General features: G+C 40.1%; 1 protein-coding gene across 1 annotated transcript in view; it reads left to right on the forward strand.

Annotated features, from left to right (window-relative positions):
* Nucleotides 1-26169, forward strand: part of ABTB3 (ankyrin repeat and BTB domain containing 3) — a 329205-nt gene that overhangs the window by 203558 nt on the left and 99478 nt on the right. The window contains 1 exon segment of the mRNA XM_051961527.1: nucleotides 18455-18604. Within this exon segment, the coding sequence (XP_051817487.1) occupies nucleotides 18455-18604 (150 nt within the window).

The following is a 26169-nucleotide window of genomic DNA, read 5'->3' on the forward strand; positions in this document are numbered from 1 at the left end:
TAGGATGAGGTGACTGAAGCTCAGTAGCTTGAGGATCCAAATATTTTATCTTTAGACATCTTTTTGCAGATGAAAACAATTAAGAACAAATCACTTCTTCCACCTCTCCCTCCCTTACCCTGATTGGTAAACACCAATGGGAAAATTCAAGCAATCTAATTTCAAGTCAGGAGTGGATAGAGCAGTGGGCCTGGAGTCAAAAGTCCTGAATCCAGATGCAGCCTTAGACCTTTCTCTCTATATGCCTCAGTTTCCTCACCTATTCATAGGATTGTTCTTAAGAACAAACAAGATAATAGTTGTTTAAAAGTGTTCGGTTCAGTCCCTGATGTATAAGCTGTGCAAATGCTTATTTACTTTCCTTCAAAAGTAAAGAAGTCTGGCAGTCTTGTGCTACATTACCGTGCATCTCAGTTTGCGGTTTATAAGACAAGATTTGATTTGGACTTCCCTTTATGAGGGGAGTATTTTATAACCGTGAGTATTCTCTTTCCAGCCAGCTCTCTGGAGCCTTGTGGGGAGGGGGCAAATGTTCTAAGGATTCCATGAGCATCCCCTGGCCCCCTTCACCTTCACGCACTGTTTTTGGGGGCAATCTGGTCCACACATGTGGTTTTTAAGTGCATATAGCTTGTGATATATGAACATAGAGCAATGGAGATGGACTTCTGGGCTAACTTGTGTCTGGGCTGGGTCTGCAATCCCAATTTATACTGTGCTAGGGAAAAGCTAGACCTCCCCCCTCCCATGCCACCTTAACTCTCAGCAGAGCACTAATAGGAAGCCGTGTCTAGTCCCCAGGAAGCTTTTCCAGGTGTTAAGCTGCCCCTGGGAAGATCAAGGACAGCTTCATTTACTCTCCCATAAATCTGTTAGGTCATTACCAATTGAGTAACTTTTTAACTAAAAGAAAAATACATTTTTAGTCTCCTTGTGAATTATAGACCTGTAGCCAATTTGTTTTGTTACGATAAGTTGTTTGTGATGGACAGAGAGTAGAGGGAGTATCCATTTGGAAATCTCTCTATTTTATGCCTGGCATCCAATTCATTTACTTACCTGCGATTATTTTGTACTTCCTAGTGGAATGAATAAGGCAGCTAGCTAGGTCTGGAGTCAGGAAAATCTGAGTTCGAATCTCATCTCAAGCTAGGTGACCCTGGACAAATCACTTAACCCTGTCTACCTCAGTTTCCTCATTTATAAAATGAGCTGGAGAAGGAAATGGCAAATCACTCCAATATCTCTTCCAAGAAACCCCAGCATCCCCAAAAAGGGGGTCATGAAGAGCTGTACTGAACAGCTCCAATAGAGTGGTCAAACTTCTTGAGGAAAAGGGCTGTCACAATTTTGTATTTGCTTCCAGTATACTTATGAATACATAGTAAGTGTTTTATCAAATGACCTTTGATTAACTGATTGACTTTCAGGCTCTATGTCAGGTAGTGGGGATACAAAACCAGTTTTTTTAATGCATTTCCTGTCTTTATGGAGCTTATCTGCCATATTGTATGATTGGAAGGGGGTCTGCTCAGTGACACGAGCAAAAAAAAATAATAATAATTCTTCCTACTTTCAGATTCAGGTACCTGCAATTCCTCAATTAGAAATCCATTCTTTTGAATTAAGATATATGCTTAGGATGCTTTCTTTGGGCCTCAGTTTCCTGGTGAGGAATTTGGGCCTAAATGGTCTCTAAGAGTCCTCCCTATTCTAGAGCCCATGCGTTTGTGCCTTGAGGAGCAAAAAGATAATTTGTTAAATGATTAGCCCTTACTCCCTTGATAAGACTCAATCTCTTGGAAATTAACACATAAGGGTTTAGGGATCATTCACCCCAGAATGTTGAAAGAATTCCCTTCAGGTCAATAACCCAGGTATTTAGGAGCAAAGCCAGACCTAGAATTCAAGTCTCCTAACTCTTGAGTTCATGAGACTTCCCACATTGCTTCTCTAATAGGTGATTTCTAGTATAGTGTCTGTGAGCAGGGATCTAACAAAATTGGGGAAGAAAAGCGAAGTTTTAATGGGAAATATATGAAGATATGGGTAAAGTATGATAGGTGGGGAGAGATGATAGCAGAATACTGTGACTTTCGGGATCTGGGGGCCAAAAAATAGCCCTGGAAGTGATTTCTGTGAAGTGGGTTGTTACTAAAGGCAGATTGGCCAATTTTCTAAGTTTTCCTAGGGACAATTCCAGCTATAGAGTACAGACTCCAAAACCTACCAAGCCATGATCATTCATAAGAACACAATTAAAGCATAAAGGGCTAGGCAATATAGGAGTTCCTCTCAAAGTATAGGGCCATCTTTGTTGGCCAATGGATTATTACCTTCTCACATTAGCTCTTGGTTCCAATGTGCCATGTTGTTAAAATTACAATTCCAAGTTGCACATTAGAACTGACTTTCTCTGATATAGAGCTATTTTAAACAGATGTTTTAATCAGGATGTCTAGAGGGAAGAGCTAGGCCCATGGGGTGGAAGCTAAGGGGGAAATAGGAAGAATTAATTTTCATCTCAACAAAAGGAAAAAATTTATAACAGTTAAATGTGTCTTGAAATAGAAAGGCCGAGCTCCTGAAGAAGAGAAGGCAATATTTCAAGGCAGAAAAGTTTCACTTATATCTTTAGGTCTAAATGATCAGGGTGCTGAGACCAGAGTCAGGCAAATAGCTTAATGATGGCACTAGCCAGAAGGGGACACTGATGTCCCAAGGTAAAGGTTATTTGCTCTCTGATGTGTTTTATGATGCCCTTCAGGTATAGTGTTTCTTCTTTTAGAGAAAGGACCAGAGATACTGGATGATATACTGGGCACATCACTGGAATAGAAATCGTGAAGGCACAGGTTCACATCCCATCTTTGACATTTATTAACTTGATCAAATCTCTTTACTTCTTTTCCTCATCTATAGAAATAAAGAGAGGGGAGATAGACTAAACATCCTTAGTGTATTTCTCCCTGTAACTCTAAAGTCTGAATCCCTATGACCTTTTTGGGCCTCAGTTTCTCCATCTTTACGATGGAGGTTTGACTTGATAACATCTATGGTCAGCTTTAATCCCATGAAGCTAGAGGACAGGATAGAGTTTCTTTTTTTAGAGAAAGGACCAGAGATATTGGATGAGGTAGTGGACACATCACTGGAATCGGAATCATGAAGGTACAGGCACACGTCCCTCCTGTGACACTTCTTAGCCCGGTGATCAAATCTCTTTACTTCTTCTTCTCATATAAAATATAGGGGGGAGATAGACTAAACATCCTTAGTACATTTCTCCCTCAAGATCTAAAACCTGAATCCCAGTGACCTTTTTGGGCCTCAGTTTCCCCATCTATAAAGTAAGGGGTTTGACTTGATGTCTTCTAAGGTCAGCTTTAAACCCATGATCCTAAATACTCAAATGTCTATGGGCATTTAGACAGAGCTTCTCTCCCATACACCTGGAACTTTCCCTTCCCATCAAGAATGCTTCAATGCTGTTTTGATCGTTCATAAATGACATGACTCTGTCATGTATGCTGGTGCAAGACAGGGGAACCTTGACATATTAACAGAGGGACAGGTTGATGGCCATGCCCCTCCAGGAGCTGTCCAGCTCGGCCCTCTCACCAGCTCACTTTTTCCCTGGACTTTGTGCCAGAGCCAGATAGCTCTCTTAATTACTTGAAGAATTTTAACAAGTGCAGGACCCCATGGTGACCAGTTGGAAACCTGATCAGATGGTCAAAAAACCTTGAAAGACAGTCTTGACAGCAAGCACGCCCCTCCCATGCTCATGCAGTATTAATAAGAATAATAATAAAAAGATAGTTGTGGAAAATGAGTTGCTTGGGTGTCTGGGACCACTGGTCTATGAATAATTTGGTAGATTTTAAGTGAGATGTATGTTGCCCTGGGATATGAACAGGAAGATCCGATTCTGGAGACCCCGTGGGGAGGGGAAAGCAATATAAAGTGGGAACAACGGGGGTAGGAACCGAGCTCAGAATATAATAAACCTTTAACTGCACTCCTGAATGACCGGGAAGGAAAGCAGAGAGTTAGAGGTAGAAGCTGTAATGTTCAGGCTCGCTTTCTGGAGGATCTCTGGGTGGGCCTTGGTCTTAGCAGGAGAGTCACCACCGGGATGGTCAGGGATAAAGTCTGGAGTGTGGAGTCTGAGATTGAGCTCAAGCACATTCGCACTGACCTAGTCCTCTCAGCCTTTATGTACCTTAGAGTACAATGACATCACTACAGCACACTGAGCATGTGCCAACTGTAGAACCATTCCATCACCATACTAAGTACTAAGTATACATGAACTAGAGAACCATCATCTCATCAGTCACACTGAGTAAAAACCTTGCTGTAAATATCCTTGCTTTAAGTATACTTTTCTCAGAGTCCTGACACGCTACAAGAAGAGATACTTCTCTGAGCTTAGGAAAACCAGAGAGTAGAGCCCATGGCGCATCCCCTTCCCCAGACTCTGCCCACTTAGTAGCCACTCAGGGAAAACCAGAAGTGCCTCCCACCTGGTGGCCTCTTGAGTGAAAGCCCACCTGGATCTGTGGGACAGCTCATTAACTTGTTGGAGGGGAAAGTAGAGAAAGAGTTGAGACTCTTGCTTATAGTTGTGGGATTTTCAGATCCAATCTCCTGACAACTTTGCAGGTTTGGATAGTTGAGTGGCATCTTATAGAACCCTTTAAGGTTTGCAGAGTGCTTACAGATAGCATCTTATTTGATTCCCCATACAAGCCTGTAAGATACTACTTTTATTATTCCATTTTACAGAAAAAGAAACTGAGGCAGACAGTGGGAAAGAGTATGGGATTTATAATCAGAGAGGGAAATTATTCAATCTTTTCAGTAATGACTGACTCTTCATGACCCCATTTGGAGTTTTCTTGGCAAAGATACTAGAGTAGTTTACCATTTCCTTTTCCAGTTCTTTTGACAGATGAGGAAACTGAGGCACACAGGATTAAATGACTTGCCCAGGTTCACACAGATAATTAGTGTCTGAGATCAAGAGGATGAGTTTTCCTGATTCCAAGTAAGGGACTACATTTGCTATGGCACCCTCTAGTTGCTGCTTTGGCTGAAGTGAAAGATTTAGATTAAATAGCCTCTAAAATTTTCTGAATTTAGACCTTTATTCCTTCTTTCTATCCCAGAAACTCAGTTTCCTCATCTGTAAAATGATGGGGTTGGACTGGATACTTCCAGCTCTAAATCTAGGATTCTATAAATGAACAAGGCAGGCAGGTGGTGCAGCACATAGATTGCTGGATCTGGAGTGTAAAGAAGACCTGGAGAGAGCCATCTGCATCCAGAGAGAGGACTATGGGGACTGAATGTGGGATCACAACATAGTAATTTCTCTTCATTGTTGTTTGCTGCTCATTTTTTTTTCTTATTCATTTTTTTCCCCTTTTGATCAGATTTTCTTATCAGAATGATAAATGTGGAAATATATATGAAGAACTGCACATGTTTAACCTATGTTGGATTACTCGCTGTCTAGGGAAGGAAGGAGACAAATTTGGAACACAAGGTTTTGCAAGGGTGAATTTTTAAAATTATCTTTACATGTATTTGGAAAAATAAAAAGCTATTATTATTTTTTAAGTAAAAAAAAAAAAAGAAAAAGAAAACTCCAAATGAGATCACAAAGAATCAGATATGACCAAACAACAAAACGAATGAACAAAACTTAGTCATGAAATTACAGACCCAGAGATGGAAGCCCCTTCAGAGGTCATTTCTTCTAATCTCATTTTGCAAATGGGACAGATCAAGGGACTTGTCTAAGATCACACAATAAGTGAGGAAGCCAGAATTCATTCCCATGATCTCTGACTTCCATATCAACGTTCCACAGACCCGAGAGACTTATAGATAAGATTATTCGGACTTCCTTTTGCTCTAGATTTCACACAGTCTCATAATACTTAATTTTCTTATTTGCATTATTGATTTCAAAGCCATGCTGCCATCAAATAGCCTCCGGGTACCTTGTACAACATAATAATGCAGTCATAACAATAGAGTTACCATCTGTGCCTGTCTGTCTCCAAGGAGCTAGAGCTGCCCCTCCCCAACCTGGAGTTTAATTAGAGCTTCTCTCCTGAGCTGCCTGGGTAGGTAGGTGAGTCTGTTGTTCCCTGCTGAGTCCTACCTTGGGGCTATGTGCACAGGAAGGAAGCCTTCTTGAGTCCATTCAAATCAGCTCCACGATTGCACAAAAAATTATGAAATGACCACTCTGTGCTAGGCACTGGAGAGTCAAACAGAAAACTAGAACATTTTTTGCTCTCAAGGAATTTAAATTCTACTCTCTGCCAAGTTCGTTATAGAAAGTGGAAAAAAACTGGTTCTACAATCAGTCAGTCAGTCAACAAACATTCACTAAGTACTTACTATGGGCCTGGCACTGTACTTAAAAAAAGACAAAAACAGCTCCGGCCCTCAGTGCTTATATATAATAAGTGTCTGATAAATGTAAATTATTTAATACATGTAATATATACTGAGCATATGGATCAGTCAATCTCCTTTATTGCTTATTATTTCTCCTTGGGCCTCAGTTTCTCTATCTGTAAAATAAGGGGTTTGGACTGGATGGTCTCCGAGATCACATCCGGTTCTTGACCTGGAATCTCTTGGAATCAGAGACACACTGGGGTATCAGAGAAAGAATACTTGGAATCAGGGAAGTCTCAAGTTCAAATCTTCCTTCTGACACGAGTTTCCTAGATGCATAGAAACCCATGAAAGGTTTCTTGTAGGGTCCTCACTTCCAACTGGTAGGCAATGAAAAGAAAGACCAAAAATTACCCATGCATCTAACTTGTAAATAAAAAGCTATTAAAAGAAAAAAAAAGAAAAAGAAAAGCATAAATTGGTGATAAAAAAGAAAAAAAAAGAAGCAGTCAGACCTTGGTTTGCATCCTGTGACACTTTCTTGTTTTTAAAATTTCTACCTGGAAGAGCGATGATTGTTGGGGAACCACAGTGGAAGTAGGAGCTTTCACTAGTCCAGGTTGGGTAGCTAGTTAAGCTGGCAGCAGGACAATAAGCTGCCCTTTTGGGTGGCTCCAAGAGCCCCTACAGGGATGTTTCCAAGAAAGATGATAAGACTGGGATAAGAAAGGTCTTCTCTGTCTACTGAGGAAGCTCATGTTCCCAAGCAAAGAGAAGAAAATTAAGCTAGATGGGTTCCTCCTCCCTGGGCCTCTTTTCCCCATGTAGTAAGTAAGATTGTGCTAATGAGGTCAAGGTCATGTCTTCCATTTCTGGGTGGGCCAATTTGTTTGCTTAGGCCCATCAATCAGTAAGGATATATTTAGCCTAAGACTATGTCAGTCACTTTGCAATATATATATTTTTTAAATAAATGTAGTAAATGGTGTGGGAGAAAGAGTGCTAGCCTTGGGGTCGGTAACATGGGGGTTAATTTCCACTCTGCCCCTTACCATCTTTTTCTCCTTGTGCAAGTCCCTTAACCCCTATGGACCTCATTTTCCTCCTCTCTAGAGTGAGAGTGTTAGACTCAGCACAACCATCCTGAGAGGGCCTATAGTTCAACTGGATATACAGCTGACCATTCTCCTTGAAAATAAGGAGTGTTTTTTGCCCTTTTTTTGTATCCTCAGTGATTAGCACAATGCCTGATCCATACTAAGTGCTTAATAAATGTTTATTGATTGGTTGTTGTCTTCCTTGTTAGATTGTGCCATCTTTGGGGGCAGGGATTATCTTTTGCCTCTTTTTGTATCCTCTTGCTTTGCACAGTGCCTGGCACATAGTAGGCACTTAATAAAGGTTCATTGATTGATGGACCTCAAAATCAGGAAAGTTTGGGTACAAGTTCAATCTTTTCTAATTTCTGGCTATGTGACCCTGAACAAGTCCACTAACCCCTCAGTGATCTTGGGAAGCTCTGTAAAAACAGAGAAAACACGGACCTGAATTGGTAAAAGGGAGTTTCCTCAAAACTTTGGTATTTCCTGACTGAGGGCATGGTTCCTTTCTCATCTGTTTGGCATATTATAGAACATTCTGTATATTGATCCATCAGTCCCTAAATGAAGTTCTTAGGACCAAGGCTTTAGAGCTGGAATAAACTTCAGACATTATCTAGTCTTTTGACAAAAAAGGATACTGAGTCTAGGACAGAGTAATCTATTTGTACAACATCACACAGTCATTTAGGGGCAGAATAAGATTTGAAATCTAGGCTCTGACTTTCGAGGCTGGAATCTTTCCAGCATCCCACCCTCCCTGCCCATTTGAACCCCATAACAGTTCTAGATTTTACCCAGCCCCATAATACTTATGGGGAAGGGGGAGGAGAGGGAGAAAGCACTTTAGGATTGTGTCCAATGGCATTTTACAGATGAGAAAGATGAGAGTCCGAGAGATTAATTCCCTTTATCCTAGTCCCAGAACTGGGACTCAGCAGAGCAGGCGTAGAACTTGGGCTGTGGAAAGTCCAATGCTCTCCACACCAAGGTAGTCTGCCTTTGTCTCTTTTAGGCTAGGTGGCGTCTCACCCTTTCCAGCACCCTTGCATCAGAGCCTGGCCTTGAGGAGTTACTAGGTGCATGAAGCCCTCTCTTTGTCTTTACCACATCCTAGTCATTTTGATGGTTTGGCAAGGAACTGCCTAACTTTCTTTCCCTTTGAATGTAGATCATTCTAAAAAAATGCAGTGTGGGGGATGATTAGCATAATTGGGATCTGGCTTGGTGCCCCCAGATGAATGAACTGGTTGGGCTGGTCCCAAGTCTGTTTTCCACCCCAGTACCTTTTAAAATAAAGATCCTTGTGATCTGGCCCCCGGCCAATTATCAAAACGAAAACAGAAAGAGAAAAATTCCCCATAGAAAAATTCCCCATTATCTTAAACATTCCCTTTTTTAAAAAACACTGTTCCCAATGAAATGAAGTGTTCTGTCATTATGTCTGTTTCTCAAGTATTTTTATGTGGTTTTTAGGTTTGTTTTTTGTTTTTGGTGAGGTAGGCGGATCTCAACCTATAAATTTAATTAGTATAGAGCTGCTCCTTGTGCAAACTCCTTGTACCAGTAGAAATTGGCCACTTGCCTGCAAATTGTACTACTCTTAGAGAATGGTCTGACACCTTGAGAGGTTAAATGTTCTGCTCAGCGTGGCAGGATGGATCAAATGCTGGAACTGGAATTAGGAAGACCAATGTTCAAACCCAATTTTTTTTTAAACAAGTGTTTATTAAACTCCAACTATGTGACAGACACTATTTACAATTGGCATTCAAGTTGGAAGTTCTTAATGCCAGAATCAAGTCCTACTTCTTACAGTTATTACTTATAAGATAGTGGACAAATTCCCTGGCCCTCAGTTTCCTTAAAAATAGGATATAAGGATTAAAGTGACACCTGAACTTCATTCTAGATCCTGAGACTAAATTCTAGACTCTGAAATCCTTTCTAGCCCTAGATCCTATGACCACTTTGGACCCTTTTTCTTTTTAGCAGAATTAGTATGAGATTGGAGTCCTGGGGCAGAGGAGAAGCCATTAATTGCTGTCTGGAAATGAGCACATGAAAATCACATGTAGAAACTGTAAAGGGACCCAGAGATGGCAGCTTCTTGGCCCAAGAGATAGCAGCAGCTGGGACATGGGTGGACATATGCTTGGGGAGACAGTAGCTAAGGGACACATATTCTCAAACATGAGTCAGGTGAGGAAAAGAGAAACAGGGGTTCTGAGTGGTGAGAACTCTTGAGATTCAGTTTCTGGAAGTATACTCAAAGTTCTGTAGAGTGCCAATGGAGAATTCCATGATGTGACAATCAATTTATAATGGTTAAGCTTTTGGATGAAATTGTAGTCAGAATCGGTGTCATTTCTAGTATCCATTTCTCATTTTTAATAATTTGGTTAAATTTAGGATTAAGTTGTTTCTGTTACATGCTATATTTTGGTTTTTTTTCCTCTTTGATTTTTGTTTGGTTTTGTTTAAACTAATTCTTGTTTTGGTTATAACGAGTGTCTGGTGATGAGTCTCCAGATAGCTGATTCAGAGACAACTACTACATCACTAACAAATATTGAACTTGTTGTTAGGATAATATGGATATATAGGCACCAAACTGAAAGAGGCAGTCAGATAAAATGAGGAAAGAAGGAAGAAAAACAGAAAGATGGGGAGGGAGAGAGGAAAGAAGGAAGAAAGAAGGGAAGGAAGGAGGGAGTAAAGAAGGGAGGGAGAGAGAAAGAAAGGGAGGGAGGAAGGAAAGAAGAAAGGAAGGAAGGAAGGAAGGAAGGAAGGAAGGAAGGAAGGAAGGAAGGAAGAAGGAAGGAAGAAAAGGAAGAAAGGAAGGAAGGAAGAAGGAAGGAAGGAAGAAAGAAAGAAAGAAAGAAAGAAAGAAAGAAGAAAGAAAGAAGAAAGAAAGAAAGAAAGAAAGAAAGAAAGAAAGGGAGGGAGGGAGGGAGGGAGGAAGGAAGGAAGGAAGGAAGGAAGGAAGGAAGGAAGGAAGGAAGGAAGGAAGGAAGGAAGGAAGAAACAAGCATTTCTTAATCTTGGCATATAGGTGATTATCTCCATTTTCCATATGATAAACTGAGGCAGACAGAGTGGTGGGACTAGATGGCTTCTGAGGTCCCTTCCAGCTCTGAGTCTTGGTTCCTATGGCTTGGAATAGACAAGAAGATTTGGCAGAAAGCTGAAGAACAGTCACTGTTATATACAAGAGGGTCAGCCTTGTTCTCTTTGGCCCCAGAGGGCAGAACTGGGAGAGCTGGCTACAGGTAACAGAGAGGCACATTTTGGTTGAAAGTAAATAAGGAAAATGGCCTTATAATGACAGCTGTTCAAAAGTAGACTGAGCTGCCTTGGGAAGAAGTAGAGTGAGTTCTTCCTCAATAGATATTTTTAAAGCAAAAGCTAAGTGACCATTTATATGTCAGGGAGGTTATAAAGAAAATTCTTGTTCCAGCAAAGGCCAGCCCGGATGGTCACTGAAGTGCCTTCCAGCCCATAAATTGACCGACTCAAGTGGCCCCTTTGTTAATCAATACCAGTTCGGCAGCCACACTGGACACAATATGGCCTGAAGTTAAACAGGAACTAGATTGATTTTAGAAACCTAGTCCCAGAACAGTTAGAATTCACAAATTTAAAAAGAAAAACCCAACAGCCTAGCAGCACGTGCTTTCTGACATCAGGAATCAGGCCAGCAAGAAGGGTTAGTGAGTGACCCTTTGGAGGGTCAGAAACCCATTTTATGGATAAGCAAATGGAGGCATTCTGAAAGGAAGTAATTTAAGTCACCTTGGATGGGCAGTGAAAAGTCTTCAATGATTCCTGTTGCCCTAAGCTTATGATTTCTCCCTTTCTTCACCAGCCTAGTGTCTCTCTCAGCTCTAGAAATGTGCGATGATTAATATTCCAGAAGCATCAGACCACTGCTGACATTAAAATATGATGATGCAGATGACATCTTATTGACCCCGTTGATTTTCCTAAAGATGTCATAAGAAATGTCTTCTTACACAACCAAATATAGTCTCCAAAAAAAAGCTAGGACATGGCCCTTGAATAATAGATCAATTACAGGTCTCCCACGCCCAAGTGATCTGTCATTCAAGGCTTTCTCAATCATATTTTTTTACACCAAGTTTCTGGAGCTTGGTTTTTGCAATTTCTAGGTCAATTCTACTTAACAACCAATGATTAAGCAGCTACTATATGAGAGGCCGTGGGATGAGTGTTGAGGGGTCCTGCCAACATCCTTCATTCACCCAGGTCGCCAATCTTGGAGTCAAAGCTGGAGTCTTCCCTTCTTTCTCAATAATCACAGGAGATAGTAAGATGGGTCAGTGGAGAGAACACTAAGAATCTGACCTCAGATGCTTCCTGACTTTATGATCCTGGACAACTTGCAGCCTGTCTGCCTCAGTTTTCTCAATTGTAAAAATGGGGATAATAATAGCACCCAATTCCCAGGGTTGTCGTAAGGATCAATCGAAATAATGCTTGTAAAGTGCTTAGCGTGATGCTTGGTATGCAGTAGGTGCTTAATAAATGCTCGTTTCTTCCTTTTGCTACATAAGTTCAGGGGTCAATTAATCTTGTTAATTCCATCTTTGTATCTTTCAAGCACATCTAATTTTTATAAAGCCCCATCTCATCTCTTCTGGAATACTTCTAATTAATTAGTTTCCCTGCCCCAGATTTTCCCTTCTCTAGTCCATCTACACTGAAACCGAGTGTCATTGCTAAAACATGGATTGGACCAAGTCACTTTCCTACTTTCAGGAAAACTTGCTGTGGCTCCCTAGGATAAAATGCAAAATCCTTCTCCTGGCATTTCAAGCCCTATTTCAGTATTTTCTTTTATTTCTCTTGATTCCGGTGTCAAACTGTTTTGTGTGTGTTTTTCCCCTTCCCGTCATGTCATGTCTCCCATCTCTGTCTTCTGGGATAACTCTCTCCTCATTGAATCCCCAACCTCTTTCATCACACAGTTCATGGGACACTGCCTACATCTTGGGATGCTGTTATTATTGATTGAAATCCTTTTTATGTAAGTTTTATATTTATTTAATCAATCCATCAATCATGAAGTACTTAGCATAATATCTGACACATAGTAGGAGCTTTATTAATGTTGACTGACTGACAGTAAGCACTTATTATGCATCTATTGTGTGCCAGGTGTTGTGTTTATATATATATTTTTATCTCTCTTCCTGCCCCTCTCCCATAAAAGGTAAGCTCAGTGAGGGTAAAGACTGCTTCATTTTTTGTCTGAAAATTTCTTGCACATAGTGAGTGCTTTTAAATGTGAACTGACTCATGGTATCTCATAGTATCAGAGATTTAGACTCGAAAGGATTCTTATAGATTGTCTTCATTTTACAGATAGAGAAACTGAGGCTGAGGGAAGTTAAATGACTTAGGATCACAGCTGTAGAACTGGAAAACACCTCAGAGAGGTCATCAAATTCGATCTTTTTAACTTTACAAGGGAGGAGACTCAGCAAAATTAAGTAACTTCTTGAGGCTGTACATGAATTAAACAGAGATACAAAAAAAATATATTTAATAAGGACCTTGGACTGTGAATTTAATAAGCACGTGGAATTTCAGGAGAATTTCTAGCTCAGTACAAACACCCAAATCCATAAAAAATGACTTTCATAAACTGAGGCTATAAATTCTTAACAATAACCCCAAAGACACAGACACACCAGAGACTGCTGCAGAGAAGATGCATCCAGATTGCAAATCTATTTCAGGAGGCAACATCTTATCATGGAAGGAGCAACGGGGTCGGGAACGATGGGTTTGAATACCCAGTTCTGTCACTTGAGTGACCCTGGGCAAGTCTGTGAGCCTCAGTTTTCTCATCAGTAAAATGGGTGAGGGGGGGAGTGGACTGATTGATTTATAAGGTCACCTTTCGATCCTAAAATTCTATAGGCTTATGATCCTATTATAAACACAAGCGACTGTAAGGAGGGAGAAAGCCCCAATAACTGGAAGCCTCAGAGTTTGACACAAGAAAGGGAATCTCCGATGAGCTTTTGATTAGATTGTGATCCCTTTGAGGACAAGGACTGGCTTTTTGCTCCTTTTTAATTTTGTATCCCCAGTGCTAGGTGTGGTGTCTAGCATATAGTAGGGGCTTAATGAATGTTTATCAATAGACTGAGATTTGAAGAAAGATACGGATTTTGTGAAATGGAAATGAGGAAGGGGATATATTATGCACGGAAGACGGCTTATGGAGATGTACAGAGACAAAAATATAAAAACGTCTATATTTGGAGATAAAAAATGGAGATAAAATGGAGATAAAAATGTCTACATTATGACATCGGTAGAATAATCTACAACGAGATCTATACGGCATAAACCAGATCGAGAGACTTGGTTGAACCAACTTTGTCCAAAATCTGACCATTTACGACTCATAGAATCTGGAGACAGAAGGGAATTTAAAAGTCTACCCACTGATTGTATAGATTAATACATAGAGGCCCAGAAATTAGGTCACTCACTTCCTAGTAAGCTCATAAGTACTTAGTCAACAAGCATTTATTATGCAACTATTGTGTGCCAGACTTTTTGCTACATAGTAGCAACACTGAAACTTGAACTCTAGTCTTCCAGCTTCTAATTCAGAACTATTTTAATTATAGGTGGTACAGTGGATAGAGCAGTGGGCCTTAAGTCAGAAAGTCCCGAGTTCAAATGCTACCTCACATATTTAGTAGCTGGAGGGAGAGAGGCAGGAAGGGAGGAAAGAGTAAAGTATCCAACTCAAACAAACAGGTAGGTTTTACAAAGGCTTGAAATAGAACCCTAATTGTTGGCATTTGATAATTGTTTGTTTCCTATTACTAGTATGAGACCTAGTTAGTTCCAGAAAGAGAACTTTTTGTTGAATGACTTAGTCTGTATTTCAGTTTGCTTCAGTTTCCTCATCTGTAAAATGGGGCTATTTAATAGCACTTCTAACCCAGAGTTGTTGTGAGAATAAATGAGATATTGCATTTGATTAAGCACTTAACATAATGCCTGGTACATTATAAGTGCTATATCATTATTATTATTATTATTATTATTATTACAACTATGTCTATAACATAATGGCACCAATTTATATAATGCTTTACATAGTTTATCTCATTAATCCTCAGAGCAGCCTTGGGAAGAAGTTGCTATTATTATTATTATTATTATTGCTACAATTATGTCTACAGCTTATGGCACACATTTATATAATGCTTTACATAGATTATCTCAGTGATCTTCATAGCAGCCTTGGGAAGAAATTGCTATTATTATTATTATTACTATTACAACTATGTCTGCAACATAATGGCACCCATTTATATAATGCTTCAACATGGATTATCTCATTAATCCTCATAGCAGTCTTGGGAAGAAGATGCTATTATTATTTTAATCTAATAGCACCCATTTAAATAATAATTTACATAGATTATCGCATTGATCCTTCTAACAACCCTGGGAAGAAGTTGCTATTATTATTATCCCCATTTCATAGCTAAGGAAACTGAGGTTCAGAGAGAGCGCCATTGACCATAGGATCCTAGATTTTGAATGCAATACAACCTCAAGAGACAGGGAGTCTAATTCTTTCCTTTTGCAAAAAAGGAAACTGAGACCCAGATGGGTTGTCAGTTGCCCAAGGTGGGACGGGTAAAAAAGGTCAGAAAATTGGAACTGAAGTTCTCTGCCTCCAGAACCAATGTGTCCCTTCTACTGAGGTATCATGGTCCATGATTTGGTCAGGGTCAGGGACAAGATGGGAATCCACGTATTCCTGAGGCCATGTTGAACACTGAATCCAGACACATTGCCCAACCGATCAAATTATCTCACTGGGAAGTAGAATCATGGAATCATGGATTCAGAGTTGGAAGGGACCCTTAGAGACTATCGAGTTATTGAAAATTGAGATAGCAGAGGTTTAAGTGCCTTTTTCAGGGTCATGTAGCTACTGAGTTACTACAGTGACTGTGTACAATCTATTGACATGAGCAGTCACACTCAAGGTTAACAGATCGTTGACTCTCCGAAAAACAGCTCAATATAGTAAAAACAACCATGGATCAGCAGACAGGACTTCAAATTCTGACCCTGACACTTTTTAAGCTGTGTACTCAAAAGCATTCAACTTTTCTGAGCCTCAGTTTCCTCATCTGTAAAGGAAATATAATAACATTCATCTTTCCTGTTTATGGAGATCTGAGGATCAAATGGTTTGCCGTCTAGAACGTGTTTTATCAAGCACAGAGTGTTGATGGGTATGTATAAGTTATTACAGGAACCAGATTTGCCCCCAATTCTTTTGTCCCATTCTCCCAAAAGAATTTTCCACCTTTTTTTCCCCAAAGATAATTTTCAACTTTTACCTTTGCAACACATTATGTTCCAATTTTTTCTCCTTCTCTTCCTTCTCCCTCCCCAAGACAGCAAGCAATCCATTATAAGTTAAACATGTATAGAATTGTTCCATCTTAAAAAATAAAAAAAAAAAAGATGCTCTATCTCTGGACTCCAGACATTTTCTCAGGCTATATTTCATGCATGGAATGGTCTCCCTCCTTGTCTCGATCTCCTGGCTTCCTTCAAGTGGCAGCTAATGCCCAGAACCTATAGGAAACATTCGGTCTTCCTAAATATTAGGGGCTTTCCTTTGTTAATTGCCCCCAACTTACCCCATCTCTCTCCCTTTTGTACATGTTGTCTTCCCCATTAGGCTGTGCCTTGTACCTTTCTTCAAATTCCCAGTGTTTAGCACGGTAGCTGGCACATAGTAGGTATTTAATAAATGCTTGTTGATTGACTTTTTCTTCTTTGGGTTGTCACTGAATCTTTGATCTCACTTTGATCTCACACTCTCTCTAGTGGGTTTACAAAGGTACTTGATATACAACTCTAATGGCAGGCGTTTGATAATTAATTGTTCTTCTCTGATATTGCCAGTGGAATAATATGAGGACCCGTTTTGCTCCAGAAAGAGAATCTCATGTTGATTAGGACTCTCATGAGTTAGGACTTAGAGCATCTTTACCCACAGTTAAACAAGCAGGACAAATGTCCCGGGTGGTCCCCCAGATGTATGGGGGAATAGCAAGATCTTTTCAGAAGGTGATTTTAAGATGGCAGTTGCCATCCATTGGGAAAAGAAGGAGAAATGACCAGGAAGGGATTTCAATGGGGTCATCTGTGAGTGTTTTGAAACAAGGGGGGTGAGGGGTGACTGATGGGCAAGGTTATTGAAATCAAGAATGATCAATTTGAGGAAACTTAATTTATGTGTAGCAGGTAGGTGGCCCAGAGTGGGGAAGGCAGGAAGACCTAAGTAAAAATCTGGTCTCAGATATTCAATAGCCCAGGCAAGTCATTTAACTGTCGGCCTCAGTTTCCTCATCTGTAAAATGAGCTGGAAGAAGGAAACGACAAATCGCTTTTGTATCTTCGCCAAGAAAATCCCAAAATGGGACTATAAAGAGGCAGACACAATGGAACAACAAAAATGTATGTCTTTATTGAATATGTATTTATATCTGTAATAATGTATACATTTATCTATATGCAGTATATGTATGTATATATATATATATACATACACATATGCATATGTACATATACAATACACACATGCAATTAACATATAGCTAAGTATCAATTAGTGAGAACAATGAATCCTGGGAAGTATTTACATAATTTGAATCTTCATTATATATTTCCATTGGGCTGAAACCAATTACCATATTTTACATATAATTATACCTCAAGTACTTTGAATTCAAATAATACAAACTGCTTCAAGAGACCTATCTGGGGAGCGAATCTGTGATTTTATTAGGAGAGGGAGTTTCTGCTACGGAAATCCGCTCTCTCGGTACAGAACACTAATCTTAATTGCTAGGATGCAGAGAGATAAAGTGACAGATCCAGGGTCACATATGTAGTATATGCCAGAGACGAAACTTGAATCCAGGTCTTCTTGACTTGGAGCACAGGTCAGAAAATTTTTGTTCACAGAAGGGAATTATAAAAGCCACTTGGATGAGTTCGGTGCATTTATATGTGCTTGTATTCACACATGTGTGTATATGTTTGTATATTTTTATTATATAATATATACATAATTGATGATGTTCATTGATGTTAAACATGTGTAGAATCTATAGTTGAGGGAATTTGGGGGACAATACATCAGGCACAAAACTATGGATTTCTGTGAAATTGTCTAGAATTAAGGGCTAAGTCTTATGGAACGGGAATTAAGAAAAACGCCATATCAGGGGAGAAATTGAGGTTTGGAGGCAAGAAGGAAACTGAGGTAACTGCAGGAGAATTTCAGTTGAGGAATATTAGGAGATAAAAGGAAAAATATAAAGTGTGGACTGCATTTCTTTGCCTTGGAGAAGCAAGGGAATACAAGGGCAGAATATTACATTCACTGTCAGATCTGATTGCTGTGTCCATATGTTTTCCTTAACTGTCTTCCTTCCTTCCTTCCTTTCTTTTCTTTCTTTCTTTTTCTTTTTCTTTTTTCTTTCTTTCTCTCCTTTTCTTTCTTTCTTTTTTCCTCATTTCCTTCTTTCCTTCCTTTCTTCCTTTTTCCTCATTTCCTTCTTTCCTTCCTTACTTTCTTCCTTTTTTCCTTCCTTCTTTTCCTTCCTTCCTCTCTTTTTTTCACTTCCTTTCTTCTTCTTCCCTTCTTCTTCCTTTCCTTCCTTTTGTCCTTTCTTTCTTTTCAAAGAGGGAGGGAGGTGACAGAAATCATGATATATATGAACCAAAAGCATGACTAAAACATCAATTTTTTAAATAATTCATTTTTTAAATTTGGAAAAATAACCTATCTCTCTTGTTTTGTTCTCTCTCTTTCCCCCTTCCTGTTCTCATGATTTCAGGCGTTCTCTGCCTGCCAGACAGCCTGACCCTTCACCGAGACCCCCAGAGACCAAACAAGCCCGGAGAACTGCCCATGTTCAGCCAGTCAGAGCTAAGGACCATCGAACAATCCTTGCTGGCCACCCGAGTAGGCAGCATTGCAGAACTGAGTAAGTAAAGGAGGGACTCAGTTTCCTTCTAAACTGGCCAAGTCTTTTTTTTTTTGTCTTGTTGCAGCCCCTCAGAGTGCCCATATTCAGAGTATAGGATCAGGAGGGTGTATTTCAAGCAATGAATTAGTCAGCTTCTATTTGTGGGCCTCCTATAAACAAAGAACTGTGGGAAGGGTCTTGGGAAATAACAATAACAGCTACTCATATAGTGTCTTCAAATTTTCAAAGCAATTTATAAACATTATGTCATAAGGTCATAGACTGAGGCTAGAAAGGACATCAGAAGTCAAAAATCCAATCCCCTTAGTTTACAGATGAGAAATCAGTTGGAACTCAGAGAAATTAAATTACTATCCCAAGGATACACAGTAAGTAAGGGTTCAAGGCAGAAAATTAGCCCAGATCTTCCTTATTCCAGGTCCAATTCAATATTCCCTCTCACTGGATCCTCACAAGTTTCCTTCACAAAAAAGATTGGGCTTAAAAAGATGTGATGGGCAGCTAGGTGGCGCTGCATTGGATAGGGCATTGGGCTTGGAATCAGGAAGACTCATCTCTCTGAGTTCAAATCTGCCTTTAGATACTTATTAAATGTGTGACTCTGGGCAATCCACTTACCTCAGTTTCCTCATCTGGAAAATGAGCTGGAAAAGAAAATGGTAAATCATTTGAGTATTTTTGCCAAGAAAACCCCAAATGAGGTCACAAAGAGTCGGAGATAACTGAAACAAATGGACAACAAATTAATGGATGTATAAGAGGTCAATAAAACAGAAGGGGGTCCTTCTTGGCATAGGAAAGAATATCCTGCGCAAAGAAGAAGCATGTGGAAGAGACAGAAAAGATCATGAAAGAAAATAATAGGAGATATGGCTGGAAAAATGGAGTAGCACCCACATTGTAGAGTGCCTTAAATGCCAAGCTGAAGAACCTCAACTTACTCAGGAGACAGAGAAGAATAAAAATTTTGAGAAAAGGGATGATGTGACCAGGTCTATTCATAAAAAAGCATATGTTTTCTTCCTATGTACAAAAACATTTATAGCAGCCATTTTTTGTAGTGGCAAATAACTGGAAACTAAGAGGGTTCCCATTCACTGGGAAATTGCTGACCAAATTAGTGTACATGAAATTTTGATAAAATATTATTGTACCATAAGAAATGGAGAAAGGAGTGGTTTTGGAGAAAACCTGGAAGGATATGTATGAACTGATGCAGAAGGAAGTGAGGAGAACAACTTAGGATAACAACACCCTAAAAATGAGCAACTTTCAAAAACTCAAGAATTCCAATCAATATACTGATCGCCCATGATTCCCAAGGATCCTCTTTCATTATTTCTTAAGGGCCCCTCAGCATGCTACCTACTTTTCTGACTGCCTAAGATAAAGAAACTCAAATTGTTTTTACTTAAGATCCCATTGCTTGGTTGGTAATTGAATGGTGCGTTAATTCCTAATGAAATTGGAACATTGATCCCAAGGATAGATTAAGCTTATGGGAATTTAATCCTAGTACAAAATTGTCTCTGTACCTAAGGGTACAAGGGTCTTTGCACTTCTTTCTCAGTGGGCTAGCTATGTAGATGGATGGATAGGTTAATGGATGGATGGATGTATAAAAAGGTTAACATATAGATAGATAGATAATAGATTAACAGATAGGTAGATGAGTAGGTATAGATTGGAAGTAATTAGAGACTCATACATAAAGAGATACATAGATAATCCTCATGTGTGTGTGTGTGTGTGTATATATATGTGTGTGTGTGTGTGTGTGTGTGTGTGTGTGTGTGTATAATGATGAGTAGACCTCACTTCATATATATTTATTTGTTTATTTCTCATTATATTATATTTATTATTTGTATTATTTATATTATATTATATTATAGATTCTTATAAAGGATCTCAGTATCCCCCAAATCAGGTGTTCAAATAGTCCTAAAGTTAGAATCTCATTAGTCTCTGAGTTCCTTGGTGGCAGACCATCTTTTTCCTCTCTTTATATCCCCAGCAATGAGCACAGTTCTTGGCACATTGTCCATGCCTGATAAATGCTTATTGCTGACTTGATCAGAAGAGATCTTAGAACTCTAATCCAGCCAGTACACAAACTCCTTGCCTGGGCGGTGTCAAGGGCAAGGAAGAAGTCCAAGAGCACCCCAAGCATATGGTGATACCATCCTCCAGGACCATTGTTATTGTACTGTGAAACGTTGATGGATCTGCAGCTTCACTGATGTGGAAATGCCTTCCAGGGGGACCTATTACAACCCTTCTGTGCGTTTTTCTTCTCTGTAATTCTTGTCCACCTCTTTCCAAGAGCCCTACCTAGGGGATCTCCCCGGTGTCCTGAAATCCTTGGGCTCACAGGATTAGTGCTTATGGCCGGAAGGGTCTTCCAAGCCTTTCTGCTCTGGATCTCTCATTTAATGGGAGAGGAAACCGATATTCAGTGTCTTCTCCAAAGGCGTCCAGGTCAGAGGAGACCAACTTAGCATCTGAACCCCTGAGCTCCTACTGCAGAGCCACAATTCCTTACCTAGGACCCTCTTCCTTCCTCTGATTTCCTGGATATTTCAGAGTTGCCACCCCTGGGCTGAGCCCCTCCCTTATATTACATGAATAAGAGACAGACAGGGACAAAGAGAGAGGGGGAGAGGGAGAGACAGACAGACACAGACACAGAGACAGAGAAAGAGAGTCAGAGAGACAGAGAGAGATGGGGAGACAGAGACAGAAAAAAAGAGAAAAGGGGAGAGGGAGACACAGAGACAGAAACAGAGTCAAAGAGATAGAGAGAGACAGAGAGGGAGGGAGGGAGGGAGGAAGGGAAAGAGGGAGTGAAGGAGAGAAAGGGGGAGGGAGAGAGGGTAGAACAGAGGTAGAGGGAGGGAATCAAAGAGGAAGAGGGAAACAAGGGAGGGAGAGATAGAGATGGAGACAGAGGGAGACAGAGACAGAAACAGAGAGCAGAGAGACAGACAGAGACAGAGAGGCAAAGGCAGACAGAGAGATACTGAGATGGAGATTGGAAAGCGAGAGCAAGAGAGAGAGACAGAGACAGAGACAGAAAAAGAGAGAGGACAGAGAGAGAGAGAAAGAAAGAGAGAAGTAGAGAAAGAGAGAGAGAAAAAGAGAAAAGCAGAGAAGAGAGAGAGACAGAGAGAGAGTGAGAGAGAGAGAGTGAGAGAGACAGAGAGAGGAAGAGAGGGGGAGATAGAGGAGGAAAGAGAAGGGGAGAAGGGGGAAGAGAGAGGGGGAAAGAGGGGAAAGCAGCAGTTATTTAAAAACTATTGAAGGAGGTGATTCAAAATGTGAGGAAAAGAGAAAGGTCAGAGAGCAGGGAAAGGAAGGGACCTTAGATTTCTAGCACCAGAAGTGTGACTGTGGCTAGGAGAAGGAAAAATCATAGAGCCTGTTGGGAAAGATTCTCATCTCCCACTTACCCAACATGGAGACAAAAAGCAGTCTTCTCTGGCTTGCTTTCCCTGGGGTAAATAAGCCCTGGGTGAGTCCCCACCCAAGATAATGTTTTAGGCTTTGTGGAGGATTACAGAAAAGCAGCAAGGAGCTCATGATCTGCCTGGACGGTTAAGGCTACAGATGGGTGAAAAGATATCAGATGATATGAGGCAGTACATGATAAGTAACTTAAGGTAATTTAGCAGAACCAGATCATGAAGCGAAAACTGGAATAAATTGGACCCATTTGCTGAATCATGAACTGATTTGAAATTTGATCTGCAGAAATAGAGTATATAGGAGGTGAGACAAGCGGTAGAGCAGGGAAAGTCCCAGTTGGAAGAGACTGGGGAGCCCAAGAATAGAGAATGTCATAGATGGAAGAGTTATGAGAACTTAGAAAGAAAAGGAAGAAGGAAAAAGGAAAAAAAGAAAATTATGTATAACTGTATATAACAGAAAACAAAAATAATTTTTGATATAAATTGTAGTAACCCAGCACACATAGTAGGTCTTTTCAGAGTAAACAAAACTTGTCTGTTATATGCATTTACTAAACTTCCAAATAAATCAGATCTTGAACCTGCAGAGCCCTCAACAGTGGGCACAGTGTCGGAGCTGGGACATCCTTTAGCGATCCTTTAGTCCGACTGCCCAATTTCATGGGAATTAGCTCAGAGGGCGGAGTGCCGTGCCAAGGTCAGGTATTGAGCTAGCTGTGTCCCTTATCCCTTCTATCTCTCTATCTCTTTTTTGAATTGGAACTGAATCTTTCTAATATGATGGAGGTTGGGGAGAAAAATAAAAACAACAGGTCATCATTCTGTCATTTTATTTGGCTCAAGCCCCCAGGTAACCCACAAATTACCTCACAATTGAGGCAGGGAGAAGGCAGCTGTGACTTAGCTGTGTGAACATTATCAATTCACAATCGTAATTTCTCTGTGCCTCAGTTCTCTCATCTGTTCAATGGGGATGATAATGGCTCACACTGCCTAACTTTCTTGTAAAGAAAATACTTTCTGGGGCAGCTAGATGGTGCAGTGGATAGAGAAGCCCTGAAGTCAGGAGAACCTGAGTTCAAATCTCAGACACTTAACACGTCCTGGCTGTGTGACCCTGGTTAAGTCACTTAACCCTAATTGCTTCAGCAAAACAAAGACCAAAAACCCCCAAACAAACAAAAGAAAATACTTTATAAACCCCAAAGGATTATGGATGAATTAGTTATTATTATTGGTTCATGATTGAGTTAGCAGCAATGTGTGTGTCTCTCTGCACCAATAACACAGGGAAATTAGTGTTCAGGCTTCCTACCATGACTGCTAGTCTTAATTGAAGACTTGAATGAATGAATGATGATAGATAATCAGTTTTTTGCCTCCTCTTTTTGCTAGATCAGCTGTTTTCTCAATCTTCTGGAGGACATTTTTAATGCAAAAAAAATTTTCACAGTCGGTATCTCTCCCTCGCCTCCATAATAATAATTGGACTATTAGGATCCATTGGTTGAGAAAATATATGACTGAAGGTCATAGTTTATATGTTGCCTGATGTTGCTGAACTAATATTTTTTCTTTTCTTTCTTTTTAGTCTTTGTTTCAACTTCCTAGGAAGGAAAGAAGGGAGGGATGCATTCAAAAATGGAGATGATAGAAAAAAAAATTTAAACAGCAATAAAAACAATATTTTAAAAAGAAAACATAGGATTAGATAGAGATCATGGTGATAACTCCATGACCCCTTCAGGAGGCTAGGATTCATAGGCTGGACAACACTTTCCACACAGGAGGGTCTTAACTCCCTTCCAAAGGCAAACGTCTGCCATCTTGGTGTTTAGAGCAAGAGCTCCTCCTCTGGATGGATTTGAGGACATCTGTGAACTTGGACATGAACTTATTTTAACTAACCTCAAACTAAGATTTGACGTTTCCTTCAATCATGATTTTTTAAAAGTTATTCTGAGAGGTTAATTTTACCTTTTATCTAAATCTGATTTTTTTGTGCAGCAAAATAACTTATAAATATGTATACATATATTGTGTTTAACATATATTTTAACATATTTAACATGTATTGGTCCACCTGCCATCTGGGGGAGGGGGTGGGGGAAGGAGGGGAAAAGTGGGAACAGAAGGTTTTGCAAGAGTCAATGCTGAAAAATTACCCATGGGTATATCTTGTAAATAAAAAAATAAAAATTTAAAAAAAAGTTATTCTGAGAAGAGATCCCTAGGATTCACTAGACTGATAACAAAAATGTCACAAACAATTCTTGATTTAGAGCCGTCAGTCCACCTCATCATCTTTCAGATGAGGAAACTGAGTCTCATCTAAGAAATGAGTGGTCAATGTTACACGGCCACAAATCAAGGAAATGGCACAGCCCAGAGCTGACCCAGGTTGCCAGCCTCCAATCCACTGCTTTCCACGTCTCCCAGGGGGGGCCTGCCCCCTGAGAAGCTGCCCTTGGTTCCCTATTCCAGCCCCCCAGCCCATCCCCACAGCTAACCAGCCAAGAGAAAAGAGGGAGAGGTTTTTAGCTGCTCCTGGTCAGGATTTCCTGTTTAAGATGCAAATTGGCTGATTCTGAGATTTCCTGTCATCTCCATTTACAGGATGCTCGTTCCTCTCTCCTTCTCTCCCCCCTTCGCAGCCCAGCTGCCTGGGCAGATGTGCATGGGGCCCTGCAGCAGCGGCTGCTCAGAGGCCGGGGCCTCCCAGGGCCTCCCAGGGCAGCCGGTCATGCTTGGCTGGAGGCCCCACGCTGCTCAGCTGCCATTTGCATTCTGGGCTCTCCTACTTTTTATCCTTTCTTTCCCTTTTCCCTCATCCCTGCCCATAGGGAAAAAAAAACCCCAACAACCTGACCTCTTTAATCCGAGGCTAATTTTCATCATTATGCATTTAGTTGTGGATCTCTTTGGTTTCTTTCTCTGGACATCAGAGAGAACGTAAGGAGCTTTAGAGACTGTTCATTCGGGTCCCTGTGGCCATCGGGGGAAGCCCAGTGGATCTCGTCTCAGAATATTGTTTAATTCTCAGTCTTTTTTTCCTTCTTAATAGTTTTTTTTTTAATTTTCCAAATACATGCAGAGATAGTTTTCCAATATTCACTTTTGCAAAACCTCATGTTCCAGATTTTTCTCCCTCCTTCTCCTCTCCCCTAGACAGCAAGCAATCCAATATAGGTTAAACATGTGCAAGAAGAATCCATATTTTTAAATTTTCAATACTATTTTCTTTTCCCCAATACATGCAAAGCTAGTTTTCAGCATTCACCTTTGCAAAACCTTGGGCTCCAAATTTTTCTCCTTCCTTCCTCCCTCCCCAAGACAGCAAGCCACCCACTACTAGTTAAACATGTGCAGAATTGTTCCATCTTAAGAAAGATGCTCCATCTCCAGACTCTTGGCCTTTTCTCTGGCTGTACTTCTTGGTTGGAATATAGGTTAAACATGTAAAAAAATAACATTTTTTTTACAATTTTCAATACTTTTTTATTTTCCCCAATACATGCAAAGCTAGTTTTCAGCATTCACCTTTGCAAAACCTTGGGCTCCAAATTTTTCTCCTTCCTTCCTCCCTCCCCAAGACAGCAAGCTACCCACTACAAGTTAAACATGTGCAGAATTGTTCCATCTTAAGAAAGATGCTCCATCTCTAGACTCTTGGCCTTTTCTCTGGCTGTACTTCTTGGTTGGAATATAGGTTAAACATGTAAAAAAACATTTTTTAACAATTTTCAATACTTTTTTATTTTCCCCAATACATGCAAAGCTAGTTTTCAGCATTCATTTTTGCAAAATCTTGTATTCTAAGTTTTTCCCCTTCTCCACTCCCTTTGTCCCTCCCCAAGCAAGTAATCCGATATAGGTTAAACATATGCAAGAATAATATATATTTTTTAAATTTTTCAATAATATTTTATTTTCCCAAATACATGTAAAGATGATTTTTATCATTCATTTTTTATTAAAGCTTTTTATTTACAAAACATAGGCATGGGTAATTTTTCAACACTGACCCTTGAAAAACCTTCTGTTACAAATTTTCCCCTCCTTCCCGCCATCCCCTCCCCTAGATGGCAAGTC

Source organism: Antechinus flavipes, chromosome 5 (assembly GCF_016432865.1).
Source record: "Antechinus flavipes isolate AdamAnt ecotype Samford, QLD, Australia chromosome 5, AdamAnt_v2, whole genome shotgun sequence".
NCBI lineage: Eukaryota > Metazoa > Chordata > Mammalia > Dasyuromorphia > Dasyuridae > Antechinus > Antechinus flavipes.